A 19,286-nucleotide genomic window follows, 5' to 3' on the forward strand; every position below is an offset into this window, starting at 1 on the left:
GAAGGGCATCCCGGCGCTATGTCACCAACTTCACTTAGTAGACCCCTGGCGGGTGCACAATCCTACTACTCGAGACTATACACATCAGTCCAAAGTTCACCAAACCTGGTCAAGAATTGATTACATTCTAGTCTCCCAATCATGGTTTTTCAGGGTTAGGAAAGCAGAAATGGGCCCGATGGCGATTTCTGACCATGCAATGATCTGGTTGGTACTGGACCTGGCTGTGGGCCCACCGGGGGTAAGGTCCTGGAGATTCCCATCATATCTACATCAGGACAAGCAATTTCTAGAGCATCTGCGGACAAAGTGGCAATTTTATATTGATACAAATGCTGACTCGTGTGACTCGTCCATTACGTTTTGGGAGGCCTCTAAGGCTGTCATGAGAGGGGAGGTGATTGCGTACCTAAGTGCAAGGGCCAAGAGACTAGCTTCAGGGGTACTCCGCTTGGAGGAGGAGTATAAGCTATCAAAAAAAAAGTATATCGCGCTCCCTTCTCGCGCAAATAAAGAAAAAATGGATGCTTCCATGGTGGCACTCAACTCCCTCCTCCATGAACAAGCCCAGAAACATCTATTGGCAGGCCGGCTAAAATTTCAATGTTTTGGTAACAAATCGGGTAGATTATTGGCAAGAGTAGCACGGTCGTATAAACCGCGTCAGTTTATCCCCACGATCGTCAACCAGAGGGGGGCCCGGGTCTCCACCCCACAAGCCATTTTGGATGGGTTTCGAACCTTTTTTGAGGACATGTATGCCACGGGTGACCGCGAACTCGGGCCCTCGCCATGGGATTATCTTGAGGATGCGGGGATGCCCAAGTTGAGGGTAGAAGTACAACAGGCGCTATCTGCTCCAATACAAGGGGTAGAGGTGCAAAAAGTCATTAAGACATTGAAGTTGGGCTCTGCTCCTGGGGCCGACGGATTCTCTAATGAATACTTCAAAATTTTGGCACCCCAGATCTGTGGCCCCATGGTGGCTTATTATGATGAGGTGATAGAGAGGGGGTACTTTTCTAGGGGAGAAAATGAAGCCCTCATTACATTGATACCTAAACCTGGCAAGCCGTTAGATCAGATGGAGTCCTATAGACCTATATCCCTGCTTAACGTGGATATAAAAATCTTGGCCAGAGTCTTGGCAGATAGGCTAGCAATCCACATTCCATCCCTAGTGGGGGAACACCAGGTGGGGTTTGTAAGGGGCCGGCAAGCGGTCACTCATGTACGAAAGGTGCTGCTAGCTACGGCCTACAGCCAGGTTGCTGGAGACCCACTGCTTTTGGTGAGTCTCGATGCAGCCAAGGCTTTTGATAAAGTGAACTGGGATTACTTATTCCATGTCTTAGAGTTTATCGGAGTGGGAGGGCTGTTCTTGGCTGCCATAAAGACTCTTTATTGCAATGCTGCGGCGCGAGTGCTGGTCAATGGGCTCCGCTCGGCCCCCTTCTCGGTGGCGAGGGGTACTAGACAGGGGTGTCCCCTTTCCACACTGTTGTTCCTCCTGTACCTGGAGCCGCTCTTACGTACAATATTGAAGGATCCAGACATTAGGGGAGTGACATGCCGTGGGAGGGAGACGCGAGTGCTTGCCTTTGCGGACGACCTCTTCCTGACCCTCACACAGCCTTCCGTCTCAGTCCCCCATGTACTTGAGGTTATAAAGGAGTTCGGTTTTTTCTCTGGTCTTACTCTCAACCTACAAAAATCAGTGGCTCTTCCGGTTCAATCTGCGATAAGGGAGGAGTGGGTGGGGGATTTCCCATTCCAATGGGCTGAGGGAAAGGTCCGATATTTGGGTGTGTGGATTCCATCTGACCTTGCCAGGTTGTCCGCCATAAACTTAGCACCATTGAGGGATAACCTTCTGAATACTCTGCGGGGATGGAGGGGGCTCCCACTCTCGTTACAGGGCCGCATTGCTTTATACAACATGATCCTATTCCCTAAATGGACATACATCCTACAGATGCTACCACTTGTCTTGAGCCACAAAGAAGACTTGTGGCTTCAAAAGCAGCTTAATGGGTTTCTATGGCAGGGGAAAAGAGCACGAATTGGGATCAAGACACTAATGCGACCATGGGGAAGGGGAGGATTGGGACTTCTGGACCTGAAACTCTTCTCCTTAGCCAGCTATATACGCCATTTATCGGATTGGTTTAGATCCACTGAATTCTTCTCATGCACGGGGATCGAGACCACCTTAATGGAACCTCTCCACTTTGCATATTGGCTGCAGGCCCCCTCAGATCAACTTCCCCCCTTGGGCCCCTTTAGAGTCATATTGAACCCTTTACGTAAAACATGGCAATGGCTCAGTAAAACTTTTAAATGGGACAAATTAGTGTCGCCCTTACTGCCAATCCGGGGTAATCTGGCATTCCCGGAGGGGGGGTCCTCAGTTCTATGGAGGAGGTGGTCTTCCCGGGGGATCCGCTTTCTATTCCAGGTGGTCACGGAGCAGGGATGTATAAAACCGTTCCAGTCCATATGTGAAGAATTTGGTTTGGACAGGGGTGACGCTTTTGCTTATTTACAGCTAAAACATTATGTGCGGTCACTGCCGGCCAGTTCCTTGACTAGAGGGGTGTGGGAGCGTCAGGATGAGCTACTGGGGCTAGAGGCGCAGCTGAGAACTCCTCTGAAATATTATCATGGTTGCTTACGAGACTCTCTGCCACCACTTGATATCATTTCTGTATGCACACGGTGGAGTCAAGAGCTGAAATGGCGTCTGGAACCCCAACAGTTGGAGCTTTGTCTGAAGTTGTTGTGCAAAGTGACAGAGAATGCGGCGTGGTGGGAATTGAACTACAAGTTCCTACTGCGCTTACACATCTCACCCCATAGGGCCTTTAGAGCAACCTTGAGAGAGTCAGATGATTGCCCTAAGTGTACTGGAGAGAGCGCCACTCTAGGCCATATGTTTTGGTCTTGTCCGATGGTGCATACATTTTGGTTGGACATGGGAAAGCAGGTATCAAGACTGTGGAAAATGCGATGGAAGCCAGCCCCTGGCCAGCTGTTTGATGTGTTTTTGGTGCAAGGGCCCATGCCTGAGGGAATGAAAGACTTTTTGAAGAGATCTGTGCTGATGGGGAAAAGAACTATCTTGCAACAATGGCTTACCAGGGAGGCCCCCTGCATGGCGCATTGGCGAGGCGCCATGATGCAGTGCTGCTCAGTGGAGAAGCAGAGGGTCCGTGATCTTGCCTCCAAGCGGGGAGACCACTTTTGCAGGATCTGGTCTCCGTATTGGGACACGCTCACTCCCATGGCAAAAAGTAGATTATTAAATTGTTAGGGGGGGTGGGGAGGGGTGGGGAGATAGGTTGGGGGGGTCTATGCGGGGGGGGGGTAGAGGGGCATAATTGACAAATGGAAAATTGTATGATGGCACCTTTTATATATAGGCCCTATCCTGTTCCTATTATTCAGTGAAATGTTTGTGGTTTTGGCATATTGTACCGTATTTTGTTGTGCCAATAAACAATATATATAAAAAAAAAAAAAAAACTCACCGACTTCACTTTGAGGCAGGCTCAGACAAGCAGGCAACAGAAAACAGGTCTCGGACAGCAGTAACACAAACCTGCTCTCAGCAAAAACACACTTCCCTGTGCTTCTGTTTCTCTTTTAAACAAATTCTATGGTTCTCTTTTTTGTTTGTTTTTAGTGAGGAGGCAGAAACAAACAGGGAAGGAAAGGAACAGCAAAAGCCTGTTCAGAGGGAATTTGAGGTGCAGCAGGGACCGAGTGTCATTGTACCCCCCTCGTTCCTCAGTGTAAAGTGTCCCTGTGTACTTAAAATTATTATTAGTACCCAGAATCACCTCATCAAGGACGGGAAGGCCGACAATTCACTAACCACGCCTCATAATCTCAAAGAAAATGAGGGGAAAAATAAGCTAAATTTGGATTTGTCCTGCTTTTGAAATAACCAAACGGGAAAAGTGATTAACCAAAAGCAACAATATTTTAATTCAATTCAAATACTGTAAAGATAAATTATTAACTACCAGACTTTAACCACTAAACTTATAGCATTTGATTACAACAATATGTTGTCTTTCCCAATACCCCAATTTCCCTCAATTACAATAATATATCAACATTTATATTCTAGTGCAAAACCAAATGTATTTTACAATTGTATAACTCGTTTCTTTTTTTCAGAATTCCCCCTCTGGTATCGATACCAAGACTCTTATCAGATAAGTATTAGGTGTAAACCTTTCTTTTTGACTAATTTCTTTCTTAACCCTCCGTTGTATCTTAACTTTAAAGAATTGATACTTTGTGTCCTTTTTCTTTTCCCTTTTCTCACAGGACTTCGGTGGCAACACAACCTCAGTGACCCATTTCAGGTAAGTATGAATTATTTTCATTCAACTCTTTTTCTCAGATCTCCCAATCAAACCCACATCACTACCTTTCCACCTGCTGCACAACCTTACTCACTGTTCCAAACCACCTATTTTCTAGCCACTCAGATAAGAACCCAAACATTCAGTATACCCTTCAAATATTCCCAACTCACACTTTCCTTTGACCCTATCACACTCCTTAAACACTGCACATCCTTTTCCTATCCCAATCACTCACCACTCACTAAAGTCAATTTCTCCCTTCTCACTCACAGCCACGCAGCTGCACGCTTCCTCACTCTTCCACATCCACCAACACTCTGTCAGTAGCTTCCCAAGCCGTTGCCAAGCCAACGGAAGCTTGACCAAACATTCCGACAACCCTCCACCAATCAGGAGAACCTAAGACAGTTTTTTTTTCTATTCAGCCAGTTTAGAATTCCCAAAGAAAATTCTAAATCCCCATTTTACTTTACTTTTTCCCCATAGAGATTAATGGAAAATTTTAATTTTTCACCAAAATTAATATCAAAAATACCCCTACCAACACCAAACTTACCAATTCACCTAAGCGCTACATTCCCAACCATGCCATGTTTTTAGTTTTCAAATTTACCTATATTAAAACCCCTTTTTCAAACTTTCTGCTCTAAAACCAAAATAAAATTCCCAATTAAATTAAAACATGCCTCAAAAATTACTTTAATCTCACCCGCACCTGCACCGTCGAATTGAAAATTTAAATCTAAAATATAACCCTTTTACGTCCCTATTTTCAAAACTCCCCCTAAAAATAATTAAATTTAAAAACCGACCCCCCCAGAAAAATCAAACAAAATTCCCCGATCCCAAATCCAAAAACAGAATTTAAAAATCATTACCCGTTTAATTTCTAAAAATCAAAAACCACATTAATACAATTTAAAAATAAACTAATTTAAATTTTGGGCCAAAAACCCCTTACCTGTTTTCCCGATTTTCCTCTCACGTGTGGGCTACCGTTGGTTCTGGTCCCCAACGTCCACAGCCAAAACCGGAAACAAAAACAAAAAAACCTCCGAAGCCGGCCCAAAATTTAGGCCCCGGCTTCGGCCTAAATGAGGAAATTTGCGTTCCCGATTCGTGCATGAGGCTCGCTGCCTCATGCACGCGCGTTCACGATACTCCTCATCCCGGCGCTGCTGCTTCTCACAGCGCTGCCTCACTGCTGCTTCGGCAGCAGTGCCTCCCAACACAAGCGGCCCGGTAGGGCCCGAAAATACCGGTGTTGCAGGAATGGATGCATGAATTTGTGATGCTTCAGGAGTCAGACAGCACACACCAGAATGAGAGAAAAATCTTCTTTATTTGCCAGCAAACAAAGCAAGACATCAGTTCTAGCTCTCTTCTCCTCCGTCTCAGCTCTCTGTGTCTTTGTCTCAGCTCTCTTCTTATGCTGTCTTCTCCTTCTTCTGTCTGTTCCTTCTGTCCTTCTCTTTCTTCTGAGCTCCTTCTGAGTTCTTTCTGACGTAAACTGCTTCTGCTCCTACTTAAATACTGTTCTATCCAGCCTAGCCTAGCCCAGCCCCCTTTACTCCCAATTGGTTAAGGAATTAGATTGGCTACCTTGCCTCAACCAATCATTACTTTTGAAATATCAGTTACATAGGTTCCAGACATCCTAAACTGACCTCTGACCTGGGGCCCCTTAAGCCAGACATTTGGTCTCCAGTCTCTTACATGTTATTATGATTGATTTCTCATATTCCTAGTACTAACTGCTAACTAAACTCTGGCATTCATTAAAGGGGTCAAAAGCCAATCTTACTTAATGGCATACATATCAGGTTATTACTTCCAGGAGGCCAGTCCTACACTTAGCTATAATTAATCAAGGAGAAGAGAGCTGACTAGTTCTGACCTTTTTCACCTATCAGCTTATACATTGAACCAGCCAGAACTATGGCTAAGTCAAACCACATGTTGATCTCCTCAACTGCAGTCTTAAACAGCAGACAAAGAGTAATACAGAATTTAACAGATATTCTACACAGACACAAACCTTATTAATTTACACAGAATCAGTATTTCTTATAAGACATATTCTAAATATCAAGAATATCTAGAATTATTTAGAATCTAACTAGCATTAAACTAATTCTTTTAAAACTACGGCATGTCTGGCTCATGCTTTGTTCATTCATAATAGTTTACAGCTGTGCCAGCTAGCATTGGCAATTCACAAGGGACAGAGTTTCATTTCTCACTGACCTTTCCTAACCTTAGCTCGGCAAACGTAAATAACCTAAACCAGATGACATTCCTTCACTTGCTAGCAGAACTGAGAATTTAAAATAATATCTGAGCACCTTTAAACAAAATTAACCCTTCATATGATTTCTCAGAATTATTCAATTTCTTTTGCCCACTGCCTCACCGGGAATGCCCTGGTCCTACCAAACGGAATCCTCTTCACTCCCGGACACGTGCTCAATCGTCTCCGGGAGCAAAAAAAAAACAAAACACGAACAGGCCCGAAATCGGCCCTGGAATCGCCGGCCTCTCTTCCCGCGCTTCACTCCCGGAGACGTGCTTAATTGTCCCAGGAGCAAAAAAACCCCAAAATTGTGGCGCTTCCACAGCGCCTCACGGACCCGACGACCAGCCCCCCCACCCCCCCCGGGAGCCCGAACCTTGGAGGCACCAGGGACCCCCAGGTAAATATTTTTTATTTTTTTTTCCCTTAACCCCTAACCCCTGTTACACCAGCAACTGCGTATGCTGCCAAAGGGGACTCCACCAGTCCGCCACCCCCGGCTCAAACTGGTCACCGGCCCAGGATCACCCTCAGAGGCCTTGTGGCCAGGAGCTGAAGAAAAAGCCGTCCACCACCTGCTGAGATAGAGACATACTAACTGAGGAAGGAGCTGGCCGCTGCGTCACTGCCTTTAGTTTGTTTATCTCTATCTCCACCTGCTGGTACGCGGACTTAACCCACTAGTTCCTGGATTCATCTGCTGCAAGTGACAAGGAATATTTTATTTTCAATGTTGTGAATATAATATGCTGGATTTGCAATGTACATCTTGCCAGAGTTGATTTTAAACATGGCTGGGGTCCAGGACAAAAATCTAGGAAAGGACCCAAAGTCCATTACCAGGCTGCACCTTCAGCTTCCAGCAGGTGGGCTTTTTCTGGCCAGGGAACCAAGCACAATTGCCCTAGTTGCAACCCCTAACACCATCCCTGGCATGTGCTATCTTTATATTTTGCACAGGAGGAAATGCCTTCCTTTCTTGTTTCTCTGGTGTTGTCCTACATGCAAGATCTGGTTTCTTGGGGTTTCTGTTTAATTTATATTTCTAGAGTTTGTGGTCACTTATTCTGTATTTGGCATTTGTGTTCTCTGTGTGTGACTAAGGTATTCTGTGAGCATGAAGTTTCACTGTGTTCTCTGTGTGTAACTAAGGTATTCTGTTAGCATGAAGTTTCTATGTAGCATTCTGTAGTAATTTGGCTTGTTCAGCTTTCCTGATAAATGTATTTGTATTTTAGGGCCCCACTATAATATTTAAGGTACTTCCTTTTCATAGGTAGGATCCTTGTTTTTGGAAGTTATGCTGGCATGGTAGATTTGCTGTGGGTTCTGAGTGACTTTTGTTTTATAGATTTTTTAAAAATTCATTTATAATATGTCTATTATTGAGATTACACTAGAAACCAAAATTTCTTTGTGTGATGAGTTTTATGGGGAAATGTCCTTTCTGTGCTCTGTATCCATTGTTGGTGGAGGGCCAGGAGGTTCTCTGGATGCAGAATGTGTTTTGCTTCAATACCATATGTGTATTGGAGGACCATGGCTCAATGGGGCTGAAGTGCAGTCTATTGTACTTCCCTTAGCTCTCAATTGGGTAACCACTGATGCCTGCACTGCAATGCTCATTGAAGTTATGGGGAGTGGGTTGAGGTCGAGCATGGAGTGGGGTAGGGACAGAGCATGGGTGCATCAGGTTGCTGTTTTTTCTCTTTCACAAATGTTGTAGTGTCCACCCATCCAACCTGTTGGCCCACCCAATAATTGCCTTCTGGCTATGCCACTGAGGTAGACTAGGCAGAGGTCAAGGTGAGACAGACTAGGCAGAGCACAAGGCTGGGCCACATAGAAACAACAAGACCACCGGAGTGGACAAAGAACAGCACTATCCCACGAGTGTTCTCAGGAGCAAAGGAAGAGTGGGAACAGAGCCAGGCTCTTCAATAAACAGACCGGAAAAAGTCAAAGTTCAAATATACTTTATTAATTAGAGACTCTACAAGGAACCCTGTTTCGGCACTACAAGTGTCTTCATCGGGAGTCTATGTAAAAGACAAGAACATTTGGAAAACAAATTTGAGTAAGAGACATATACAAATAAACACATGTAAATAACTAATAGAAGTTGGATGAAGAGCATATTTAAATGGAGTAAAACAAAGATTGCAAAATGACAAAGGGTTGGTGTAGTTAGAACATATGTAGTAGTATGGAATAAAATTGTTAATATGTGTCTATGCCATTAAAATAGCCTATACATCATCATAAAGAACATGTATCAATAATTAAAATAATGAGATATGGATGACTAATAAACGCTGATGCAAAAAGGCTGATATATACTTACAACATTTAAAATAACCTTGGACATTAAAAGCACACTCAATAGTGAACTGTAAGTGTGCTACTGCGGTGCTATAAAATATATTGTTGAAATATGAAGCAATGTACTAGAATGGTGTTCGACATATGAAATGAATATCAAGATGTAATCAGTAGTGGATGGTACATCGTATAGACCGTTAATACAAATATTGACATTAAATGGACTAATTACTTTGTCTCTAAAGCGTACCAAATGGCTAATACAGTTCCTCCTATCCCTGTTCCCATGCAGCTCACTACTATAGACGTTTTTCATGCATGCAGCTTGTTTGCTTGTGCAGAGCAGCCATGCTTACAGATTGGCTTCTCCCCTGTCAAGCTGCTCACTATTTTTGCGAGCGGCTCACTTGCATCCCGTTTCTTTTGTGCATCCTTCGCTGTTTCCAACTTGGTAATTTTTACCGAGGTGGAAATAGCGAGATCGGTGCTTTACCAGGACTTTGATTCATCTGCCCCTGAGTCTCCATTAACCTCATAGCTATGCCAATGCTCCAGAGGTCTGTGTCTTCAAAGGATATCGCACCTACTTGACAAAAGGTGCCTGCAGATCAAAAGACTATACAGGACTAAACACTGGGAAAGAGGCATCTGCTGGAAAGAAAATTGCAGGTCCTTCATGTATTAAAACAGAGACTCAAGCCCAGATGCACAAAGTTTACCATGCTATTTACCTTTGCTTTAGACTGATTCTAACCGTCTAAAGCAAGTGATTATGTAGCTAGTAATGCACAAAGGGGTTTTCCATAGCTCTGATGTGTGCCATTAGCAGCCACCAAAAACCCCAGCCAAATGTATTACAATTAGCTAATGTGTATTCTGGGAGATGCACAGATCCAGAGCAGCAGTAATTTAACAACCAAATTTTATGGCTAATCTGGAGAAGTCAGACTGGACAGAAGCACAGCTGTCTGCTTGTGCTTCCTACCTCTCATCTACCGGCACCCCCCCCCCCCCCCCCCCCCCATTTTTTTCAAAAATTTCTCAGGTGGTCCAATGGACTCTGACATATCTTTTTATTTTATTTTCCCTGGAGGTCCGGTGGACCCTGGCCTCTGTCCTCCTGCCTCTGCCTTATAAAGGTATAGAGAGGGGTGTGCGTGGGGGGGGGGGGGGTCAGGGCTACGAGGGTGGTGTGCGCATCCATGGGGGAAAGGGTCTGGTTCACTGAACCATTGAGGGAAAGTTTTTAAAAAAGATTCGGGGGGGGGGGGGGGCACTGGACCACACGGGAACATTTTTTAAAACAGCAGGTTGTGTGGGGGACAGTACTGTCAAATACATTTCACAGCTCAGACTCACAAACAGCGAGTGATGCAGAAAGGGGGATCCGTGTAGCTCATTTGCATGTGATCCCCTTTGCGCATCACTGGATGTTAGTGAGTCGCTATAGTTTACCAAGGTAACCATATTTTATTGCTACCTTTGTATATTGGGCTCTCAGAGGGACAGTGGACCATAACCACCACCCCCACCTGCAAACCCCCTGAATCTTTTTTAAAACTTACCCTGGTGGTCCAGTGAAATGGACTCCTTCCTCCGTGCATGTACACCCCCCCCCCCCCCTTCCTGTACCTTTACAATGTGGAGGTAGGAGGGCAGGTGTCAGGGTCCACTGGACCATCAGGGACAATAAAATAAAAAGATTTGGGGGTGGTATGTCGGGGTCTATTGTACCACCCAGGAATTTTTTTTTTAATTCAGGGGTGGGTGCCAGGAGGTGAGAGATAGGAAGCACAAACAGGCAAGCTTTGCGGCTGTAATTTTGTTCTTTATAATAGTCCCTACCATTTTGCCCGGCACCGACGTCAGACTCACCGGTCTATAATTTCCTGGATCTCCTCTGGAACCTTTTTTAAAAATCAGCGTTACATTGGCTACACACATACACACAGTCACACTATAGTTAGGCAACTTAAACGATAGTAATAATAGAACACTGCCTTGGGTGAATCTTCATAAAAGTGGTTGTTAAATTTAAAAATATGTAAAATGCCCAAAAGACACCTATTTTAGGCTTATTTTAAAAAAGGCTAGAAAATATTAAATAAATAGCCAGGGTCTACAAAAATTATAACAGTGTCCTTTCACTTATATCCACCAGACACTCTTTAATATCAGATGGGAAGACAGTTACTAATACCGAGACATCGAGATAATACTAATATTTATTTACATTGATTTGCTGGGCTGGCCATGTAGTAAATATGGATGACATCCATGTTTCCAAATGGGTTTTCCTTCAGCAGCTAATAAATAGCCAGTAATCCTGAGACAGAAAGTTTAAAAGCTATAAAAGCAATCATCGCTTACATGATAGCTTATGAATTGGAGAACACTGCCTTCAGCTTAGCTGCGAGGACAGAACACAGAGGCACCAGGCCTCACAGTTGATAGAGAAATATGAATGCTGCAAAGCAGTTCTGTATCTCAACTCGTTGCTTGAATATGATCTGTGTATGGTTCAAGAATTGGCCTGTATTCACATAAGAAGCATCACTGTCGACAAAAACTGAGAACTGACAATTCAATCCAGGATATCCAAATAGAGCAGCAACACAACACACTTCTGCCACTGATGCTCTTCATGACTCTGTCCAAGTCACCTGGGCCGCCGAGAGACTGGGCCGGGCCCAGGGCAAGGCCGCCCCCGGGGCCCCGCCCCCCAAGGTCACCGCCACCGCTCCACCCCTCCATCCGCCACCGGGCCGGGCCCCCTGCATTGAAATCGTAGCCTCTCATCTCCGTGAAAGCAGTGCTGCAGGGCAGCAGATCGCCTCCCTTTGGGCCTCCTTTCCTCCTTGTGTCCCGCCCTCGCAGAAGATACGTCAGACGAGGGCAGGACACAGGGAGGGAAGGAGGCCCGAAGGGAGGCGATCTGCTGCCCTGCTGCCTGCAGCTGTCTGCAGGGGGCAGACGGTCGACGAGGGAGGGCAGGTGGGACTGCGGCACCGGGCCTGGGGAATTTTGTCCCCCCTGCCCCCCCCTCGGCGGCTATGCAAGTCACTTTGGAGGCGATTCTATAACTGCGCGTCGCCATTTAGGCATTGTAATAATGCAGTAGCGAGCCTTTTCTATAAGGAAAGTCACACCTATAAGTGTCCTTATAGAATACTAGTGCAGTTCAGCATCAGCCCACCTCTATGTAGGTGAACACATTTACATCAGGTCGGAATCTGTTCTCTGTTCTCAAAACAGCAAATGCACAAGGAAATTAACAGGATGGTAATAAAAAAGTTGGGAGCCAAGATGTTTTGGCTTAGGCAGACCATAGTGGGTCAGGCTGACATAAAATGAGATCATCCAGGGGGGCTAGAGGAACTTGGCAACATTTAGAATCATTACCATCTAAGATATCAATCCTTAGGAAAGGGAAACATCCTGGCAATTAAAATTGTTGATGTTCAGTTGGCATGCGAAGTGTTGCAGGTGGCTCATAGGGATCTATGGGACCAGAAAAGTCTACGGCTGGCATAAATGGGCATGCTGAAATGTGGTAGTTATGCACATAACCTACCATTTTCTGTAAGTTATATGTGTAAATGTTAGTCCCACCCATGTCCCTCCCTCTCTGTGAATGCCCCTCTAAGGCATTTTAGTGTATAATTATCAAATAACAGTTGGATGTGCTGTTGTCATTTATGCAAGTAATTATACTTTCAAAAAGTACAAAGACTAGGGGATATTCAATGAAATTATAAGCTAACACTTTTTAAAACAAATAAGAGGAAATATTTTTTCACTCAAAAATAGTTAAGCTCTGGAACTTGTTGCCCAAGGATGTGGTAAAAGTAGTTAGCGTATCTGGGTTTTAAAAAAGGATTGGACAAGTTCCTGGAGGAAAAGTCTATAGTCTGCTATTGAGATAGACATGGGGAAGCCACTGCTTGCCCCAGGACTGGTAGCATGGAATATTGCTACTAATTGGGTTTCTTCCAGGTACTTCTGACCTGGATTGGCCACTTTTGGAAGCAGGATACTGGGCTAGATGGACCATTGGTCTGATCCAGTATGGCTATTCTTATGTTCTTAGTCGTTTGAATGGCAGGATTCTATAAATTTAAGCAGGCAAATGGTGCTTCAAGTTAGGAGACCTGTTAAAGAATGAGGGGGTTTATGTCCCACTACCTCAGTTGCCCACTTAGATGGCAAGTTCTTGGGGGGGGGGGGGCTATATCCCCAGATTCTACATATGGTGCCCAGACTTAGGAGTGCTCCCAAGATACAGGCGCAATTTAATTGGCTAATGAGCTGTTAACCATCAATAATTGGAAGCTAGCAACCAATTATTGATATTATTAGGCACAAATTAGGGTTTCCATGCACATCTGGCTGCATGCTGTTCTATAATGCTGGGCACCTAAGTCACATAGTGCACAATCCAAAAAGGGGTGTGGCCACAGGACAGGCATAGGGCAGTCAGGAGTGTTCCAAAAAGTTGGGCGCACTGTTATAAAATAATGGATCTTCGCACACAACTTGGACACCAGGATGTACAGCAGGTATGAGCAGCCCTGCCTGGAACCCAAAGTTGGACAAAGGAATTGGCAATGATTTTTAAGAACCCTTTATAGAATTCCTCCATATTTTACTCAAATACCTGGCACCACTGGACAGCACTGCTTATGTCCAGAAGCACTACAAAAATGAGGAGTAATAGTATTATTATAATGGTTAAAGCAGCAAACAAGGATGAACAACAAAAGCCTTTAGTATTTATTTCGCCTTCAGTATGAAACAGAAATCAAACAGAAAAAGAAAAATGCTGGTGTTTGCTTGCTCTATTAAACAATCCATATTATTTTTGCAATAACTAAAGAAAGGAGAAAAATGACGACCTAGCAGTACTCTTACCTTGGATTTATCCTCAGATGGGTAGTTCCTCTCAGCATCTCTCACAACTTTTTCAACCAATCGAAGAAGCCAATGTTTGGATTTAGACCAGTCTCTGAAGAGAGCACATGAAAATCATACCAAAATTCTGTTAAATCCATTTACAGGTGTATTTACATCATAAAATGCTGGATGGCCTTGCTAAAGTTCACACTATCTGTCCTAACAGATAATATCTGACTGTGCCCCTTCATCCATTATCTCCCTAATTCTATAATCTTGCATGCCCATTTTCACACTTAGTACAGGTTATACAATACTGCCAGTAATGCACATAACCTAATTGTTAAATGTTATGCTAAATGGCATTAATAATTGGCTATAACTGAAATTGTCACTAATTTGCAGTAACAAGCATAACTGCACTTCGTATTTTATAATGGTGCATAATTTCTTTAGCGTGCAACTGCTATCTCTGAGAGATGGGATCTCTATGGCTTCAATCCCTGGCTAATGGACTGGGTCCCTTTTCCACTCATCCAGAGATCCCTTTCACAGTCACTGTTTCGCCAACCAGTAACCTTCCTTCCTCCTTTGGCCACAGACCTCTGGGTCTATACCAGGCCCTTTTGCCTAGTGTATTGTGTTCTACTGTATGCCATATGTTTGCATTGCTCTGCTAGTATTGAGATGTGCAGCTAGGCTACTTGTGTTTGATTTCCCCACTCCGCTAGGCTGTTTTACTTTACCTTTACTGTATACTTTATGCTTTTGCATTGTGTTTGCCAGTATTGAGATGTGCCGCTGGGCTGCTTATGACACAGCTAGGCTGTTCTACTTTATCTTTACTGTATACTGTATGCTTTGCGTTGTGTTTGCTAGTATTGAGATGCGCAGCTAGGCTGCTTATGTTTGATTTCCTTATACAGGTAGGCTGTTCCAATTTACCTTATTCTGTGTTTCATGTTTGCCTTGCTTCAGCTAGGTTAGACTGTATAGCTAGGCTGCCTTTTTCCTTTCAGTGCCGTTTGGCTACCCTTTTAGCCCTGTGTTTTTTGTTGCTAATAAAGCTGCCTCAGTTCATCTCCACTTGAGGTCTGGTCCAGTTCTTGGGAGCACTCTTAGTTATGAGGGGATTTGGTCTACCCAGAGATGGTTGGGTGATTCTCACGCAGCCACCTCTGGGCCAAGGGCTCACAAACATCACAAGACGTGTGTTTGTGTTGGGGGGGGGGGGGGGTATTGTGTCCACAGAAGGAAGAAGTGTGAAGGTATATGAGAGTTAATTGTGCTGTGTATGTTGCGAGAGTGGTTTGCCATGCTTTACCGGCTACTTCAGTCCCACCCCACCCCCATTCCCACCCCTTTGTCCAACATTTTTGCTTTAAGCCAAACAGCTGGAGGAGATGAGATTTTTTTGGGATGGATTGGTTGCTAGCACTCTATAGCCTCTAAATGAATGGATGTTTCTGGTTTTAGAGCTCACAGACATACCCAAAAATGTCCCATAGAATTTAACGTGTTTCAGTAAATAGGCCTTTGGTGACTATTTGTCTATTCTTTGCAGTTATTTTGCCAATGGACAGTCAGATACCAGTTCATTGTACATAATTATTTCTAATATTCCACATGTTAGAAAGATTAATACAAATATTTTTGACCCAGTGTGCTTTATATACAGGGCTCTCATAAAGTCAGGGCCAAATATACTACAGTTATTTTCCCAAGAGGAAAAGTCCTTTCGTACATCTAAGGGTAAAGATTAAACAAGGAGAATAAGGAAACCAACCTACCCATTGGCAAATGTTTACAAAAAAATATAATCCAGGCTGAAAAAGGCCTTTCCAAATTCAGGAATGGAATGGATTCCAAACTTATGAAGTCCCCCGCATTCAGTTAGAGACTCACTTTCCTGGGCAGGGCCGTGCCAACACGGTAAGCAGGATAAGCGCCGTAGGGGGGCGCCTGCCTTCAAGGGCGCTGTCGAGTTGTATTTAAAAAAAAATTTTACTGCGTTGGCGAACTGGCGAGCAGGGCGCCAGTAGTAAAAGCAACAAGCAGGCACGCTCGTCTCCGTCTGCTTCCCTGCCCTCTCAGCGTCCCGCCCGCCCGAAAGGAAATGACATCAGAGGAAGGTGGGACGCAGAGAGGGCAGGGAAGCGAACGGAGACTTGCTGCGTTTACAACCCCCGCTGGCTCGCTCGCCCGCCCACCTACCAAGAAAGAGGAGAAGTTCAAAAAAGTGCAGTGACTGTAGAGTGTTAGTCTGATAAGTGATTCATAACACTGAATGAGCTTCTCAATAACTGACCCGCTCACTTCTGATGGCAGAATTCTTAATTTAAAAATGGCTTCGGAAAATATTTGACTTTCCGATGTCTCTCCATTCACCGTTTGAGTGATTATAGACGCTCCCTAGGCTAGACCAACTTTCAGTTCGCTCTAAATTATACCGCAGAATGGTCAAGGAATGAATACAGTATGAAAGGTATATATTATTTTTAAGGAAAATATGTTCCATTAGTCGCCAGAGAAATGTAGATCCTAACAGGAAATATGTGGACCCATAGTACCAAAAACCTTTTATAATTTTATAATCTGGAAAATATACATATATACTTTAAGTATTGGTGTTTTCATGGCGTTTGCTTTGTGAAACTGGACAAAAAAGCCTAAGACAATCAGTCCCAGCAGTCCCAAAGCACCACCGATCCTCTGGGAAGGAGGGCCTGGCCTGGTGGGCCAGAGCAGGACTGGAATGGTGGGGCGGGGCTCCCAGTTAATTCATTAAAATGTGTGGCGGAGCATGGGAAAGAGGAGCGCTTTTCTTCCCAGCAGAGAAATGCGAAACGCTCGTCTCGGCAAAGGCAGAGGAAGGACTGGGGCTCAGATCAGGAGCCGGAGCAGACAATCGCTGCGCAGAATCCTCTTTTCTTTTAATTTCCCATTCATTTCCCACATACGTAAACGTGGCCAAAATGCAAGCTTTCTTTATTAACTTGGTTTTGCACGTTCCAGACTTTCAGTTCTTTGCAAACCTGAAGAACAAGGTGAAGGTGAATCCCCTCTTCCCTGCTTGTCCTGGAATTCAAGCTGTTATGGTTTAGTAAGGATATGAGTGTGTTTTTGCACAAGTTTGTGTATAGCGTTTTGCAGTGGTGGAGAGATTGTGTGTTGACCTTACTGAGGTGGCACCAAAACAGCGCTCAGCTCTTTGGCACCACCCAGCTCTTCCAAGCGCCTTGGAGCCAGGCGGGGGGGGGGGGGGGGGCACCAACTGATAGTCTGTAGGGGGCACCAGAGACCCTAGGCACGGCCCTGTTCCTGGGTCTGCTTCCGAACTCTCACTCAGCAACAGAAGATGCATTATTAAGACATGGAAATGAGTTGGAACAGTTCAGATTTTGGAGATGTTTTGTTTTTGATTGTACTCTTCTTTATCAATTTACCTATGCAATCTGTCACTCCTTGGATGTTGGGAATCATTATGAGTTTTTTGTTCTGTCACAGGGTGTAATGGTAATAGTCTAGACTACTGTCCGTTGCCCTCTGGCTCATACTATGTAAACATGTCAGCTGACCCTTAGAATATTTGATGTCCTTTAATTGACCCTTGTATTTTGTGCATGCTCTGTTGCTTTATGTTATATATGTTTTATTCAGATCATGCAGTATATGCGTGATCGCTATATGCTCACTGAGAGGAAAACCCATAAAAAGAATTAAGTAAAGCATGCTTATCTGGGTCATTGCTGGCTGACCCAGATAGGCAGGGTGTGAATCAGGAAGAAACATCATTATTTAACTAGGCTGCAAAGTTTCAGAAGTTGAAGTCTCATCTCTGGAGCTGATGAACTGTCAGAGAATTCCCCTATCATCACTCCTGACTTTGTTTGCTGGTCTAAGGAACTTTCCCAGCCTAAGCTGAACAAAGTGACTGAGCTAGGATGTCGTCATTTGCTGCGGTGATGTATTATTAGCTATAAATATATTGCATTTACTTTTAAAAGCTTGGTGCTACCTGTGAATAAACTGCATTTATCTTTAGAAATGTTTATGTACTCTCTCTCTACATTGGGTCATCATCTAGTGGTTGCTGGTTGTTGTTGATTTGCAGGTTGGGTTGTCCATAAGTTTTAGGGCTTGAAAAGTGACCTTTCTGTTGTAGCTATTGGCTATGAATGTGTTCCAGAGTTATTGTTTTCTTTCTGAAGATTGTCTGGGTTGCACACTCTTAGTTGCTCATTAGTGTACATAGGACACCTCTTTTTGTAGCTGGATGGTGGTGTTCCCCCACTTTACATGGTTGTTCTTCTCACTCCACACGTAGATAAATTTGTATGGGTTGGCTTTCTCACAGCTTTTATCGTGAGACTAGTCCCGCGGTAGCAGGAGATTATGTTTTATTTATTATCATATTTCTATCCTGCCTTATGTCCAAGGCCGGTTATAGTAAAAACATACATAATTCTAAAAACAGAACAAAAAAGACTTATTTTTTTAAACTTATTGATCCTAACATTGAACTGCATGTGAGGGAAAAAAAAGTCTATAACCAGTCCAACATCAGTCATCTCCAAAATATTTCACACAAAATTATCCCCCCAGCCGCGGTAGTGGCTGTCAGTGTGGTAATGTCGACACAGCCCATTCACTGTATGAAGAATAATACCAGTAAAGTTTGCACTTTTCTGTCATTGCTGAATTATATGCTGAACAGAAGATGTAAAGCACACATGAAAAAGACTGATGCTTGCCTAAACAAATACTCTGGTAGCAGTGCACCATATTCAAATTTCTCATCAAACTTGCAGAAATGCTCTTCAAGCTGTGCTATCATCTTCCTGTTTGTCAGGCAGGTTTCTTTTCCAAACAGGGTATTCAGCACTACAGGAACCATTATTTGTCTGAAAACGGAAAAAAATGTAAATCAAGATTTTTTTTCAAACATTATTTATTCTGCTACTTGATTTTATGTTATTTTGCACACAGGCATGCAGGGAGCCAGGCAGTTTTTTTAAGGACAAAGTAATTTGTTTAAATTCAATCCTATTAGGGTTGGTGTGCTCTATTAATTTTTACCTTACATTTTAAAATTTTAATTCTGCTACTATAGCAAGGTCCATTATAGCATATTACATTTCAATATACAAACGATTATACACATAAAACAACTTCAAATCAACATGATCTACTTTAAAAAGATTCAAAGGGAGATATAAACCACCAACTAATAAATGAATTACAACAATAAAAATAGAAAACAAAATCTAATAAAGTCTCTCTTGATTCGTTTGAAGTTTTGTATTCAGAAATACAATCTTTGAAAATACCAGTCAAGATTTTTTATAAAATAAAAAATAAATCAACCCCTTAGCTGATTAAAAAAAAAATCCTGTTCA

General features: G+C 43.6%; 1 protein-coding gene across 2 annotated transcripts in view; it reads right to left on the reverse strand.

Moving 5' to 3' along the window:
* LOC115467087 (24-hydroxycholesterol 7-alpha-hydroxylase) overlaps positions 1-19,286 on the reverse strand; it is a 306,871-nt gene that overhangs the window by 239,896 nt on the left and 47,689 nt on the right. For both annotated transcript variants that reach the window (XM_030198776.1, XM_030198775.1), the window contains exons 4-5: positions 18,642-18,791; positions 13,906-13,999 (exon numbers count right to left, since the gene is read on the reverse strand). In XM_030198776.1, coding sequence (XP_030054636.1) covers positions 13,906-13,999; positions 18,642-18,791 — 244 coding nt within the window. The remainder of the gene's footprint in view (positions 1-13,905; positions 14,000-18,641; positions 18,792-19,286) is intronic.

This window comes from Microcaecilia unicolor, chromosome 3 (assembly GCF_901765095.1).
Source record: "Microcaecilia unicolor chromosome 3, aMicUni1.1, whole genome shotgun sequence".
Classification (NCBI taxonomy): Eukaryota; Metazoa; Chordata; class Amphibia; order Gymnophiona; family Siphonopidae; genus Microcaecilia; species Microcaecilia unicolor.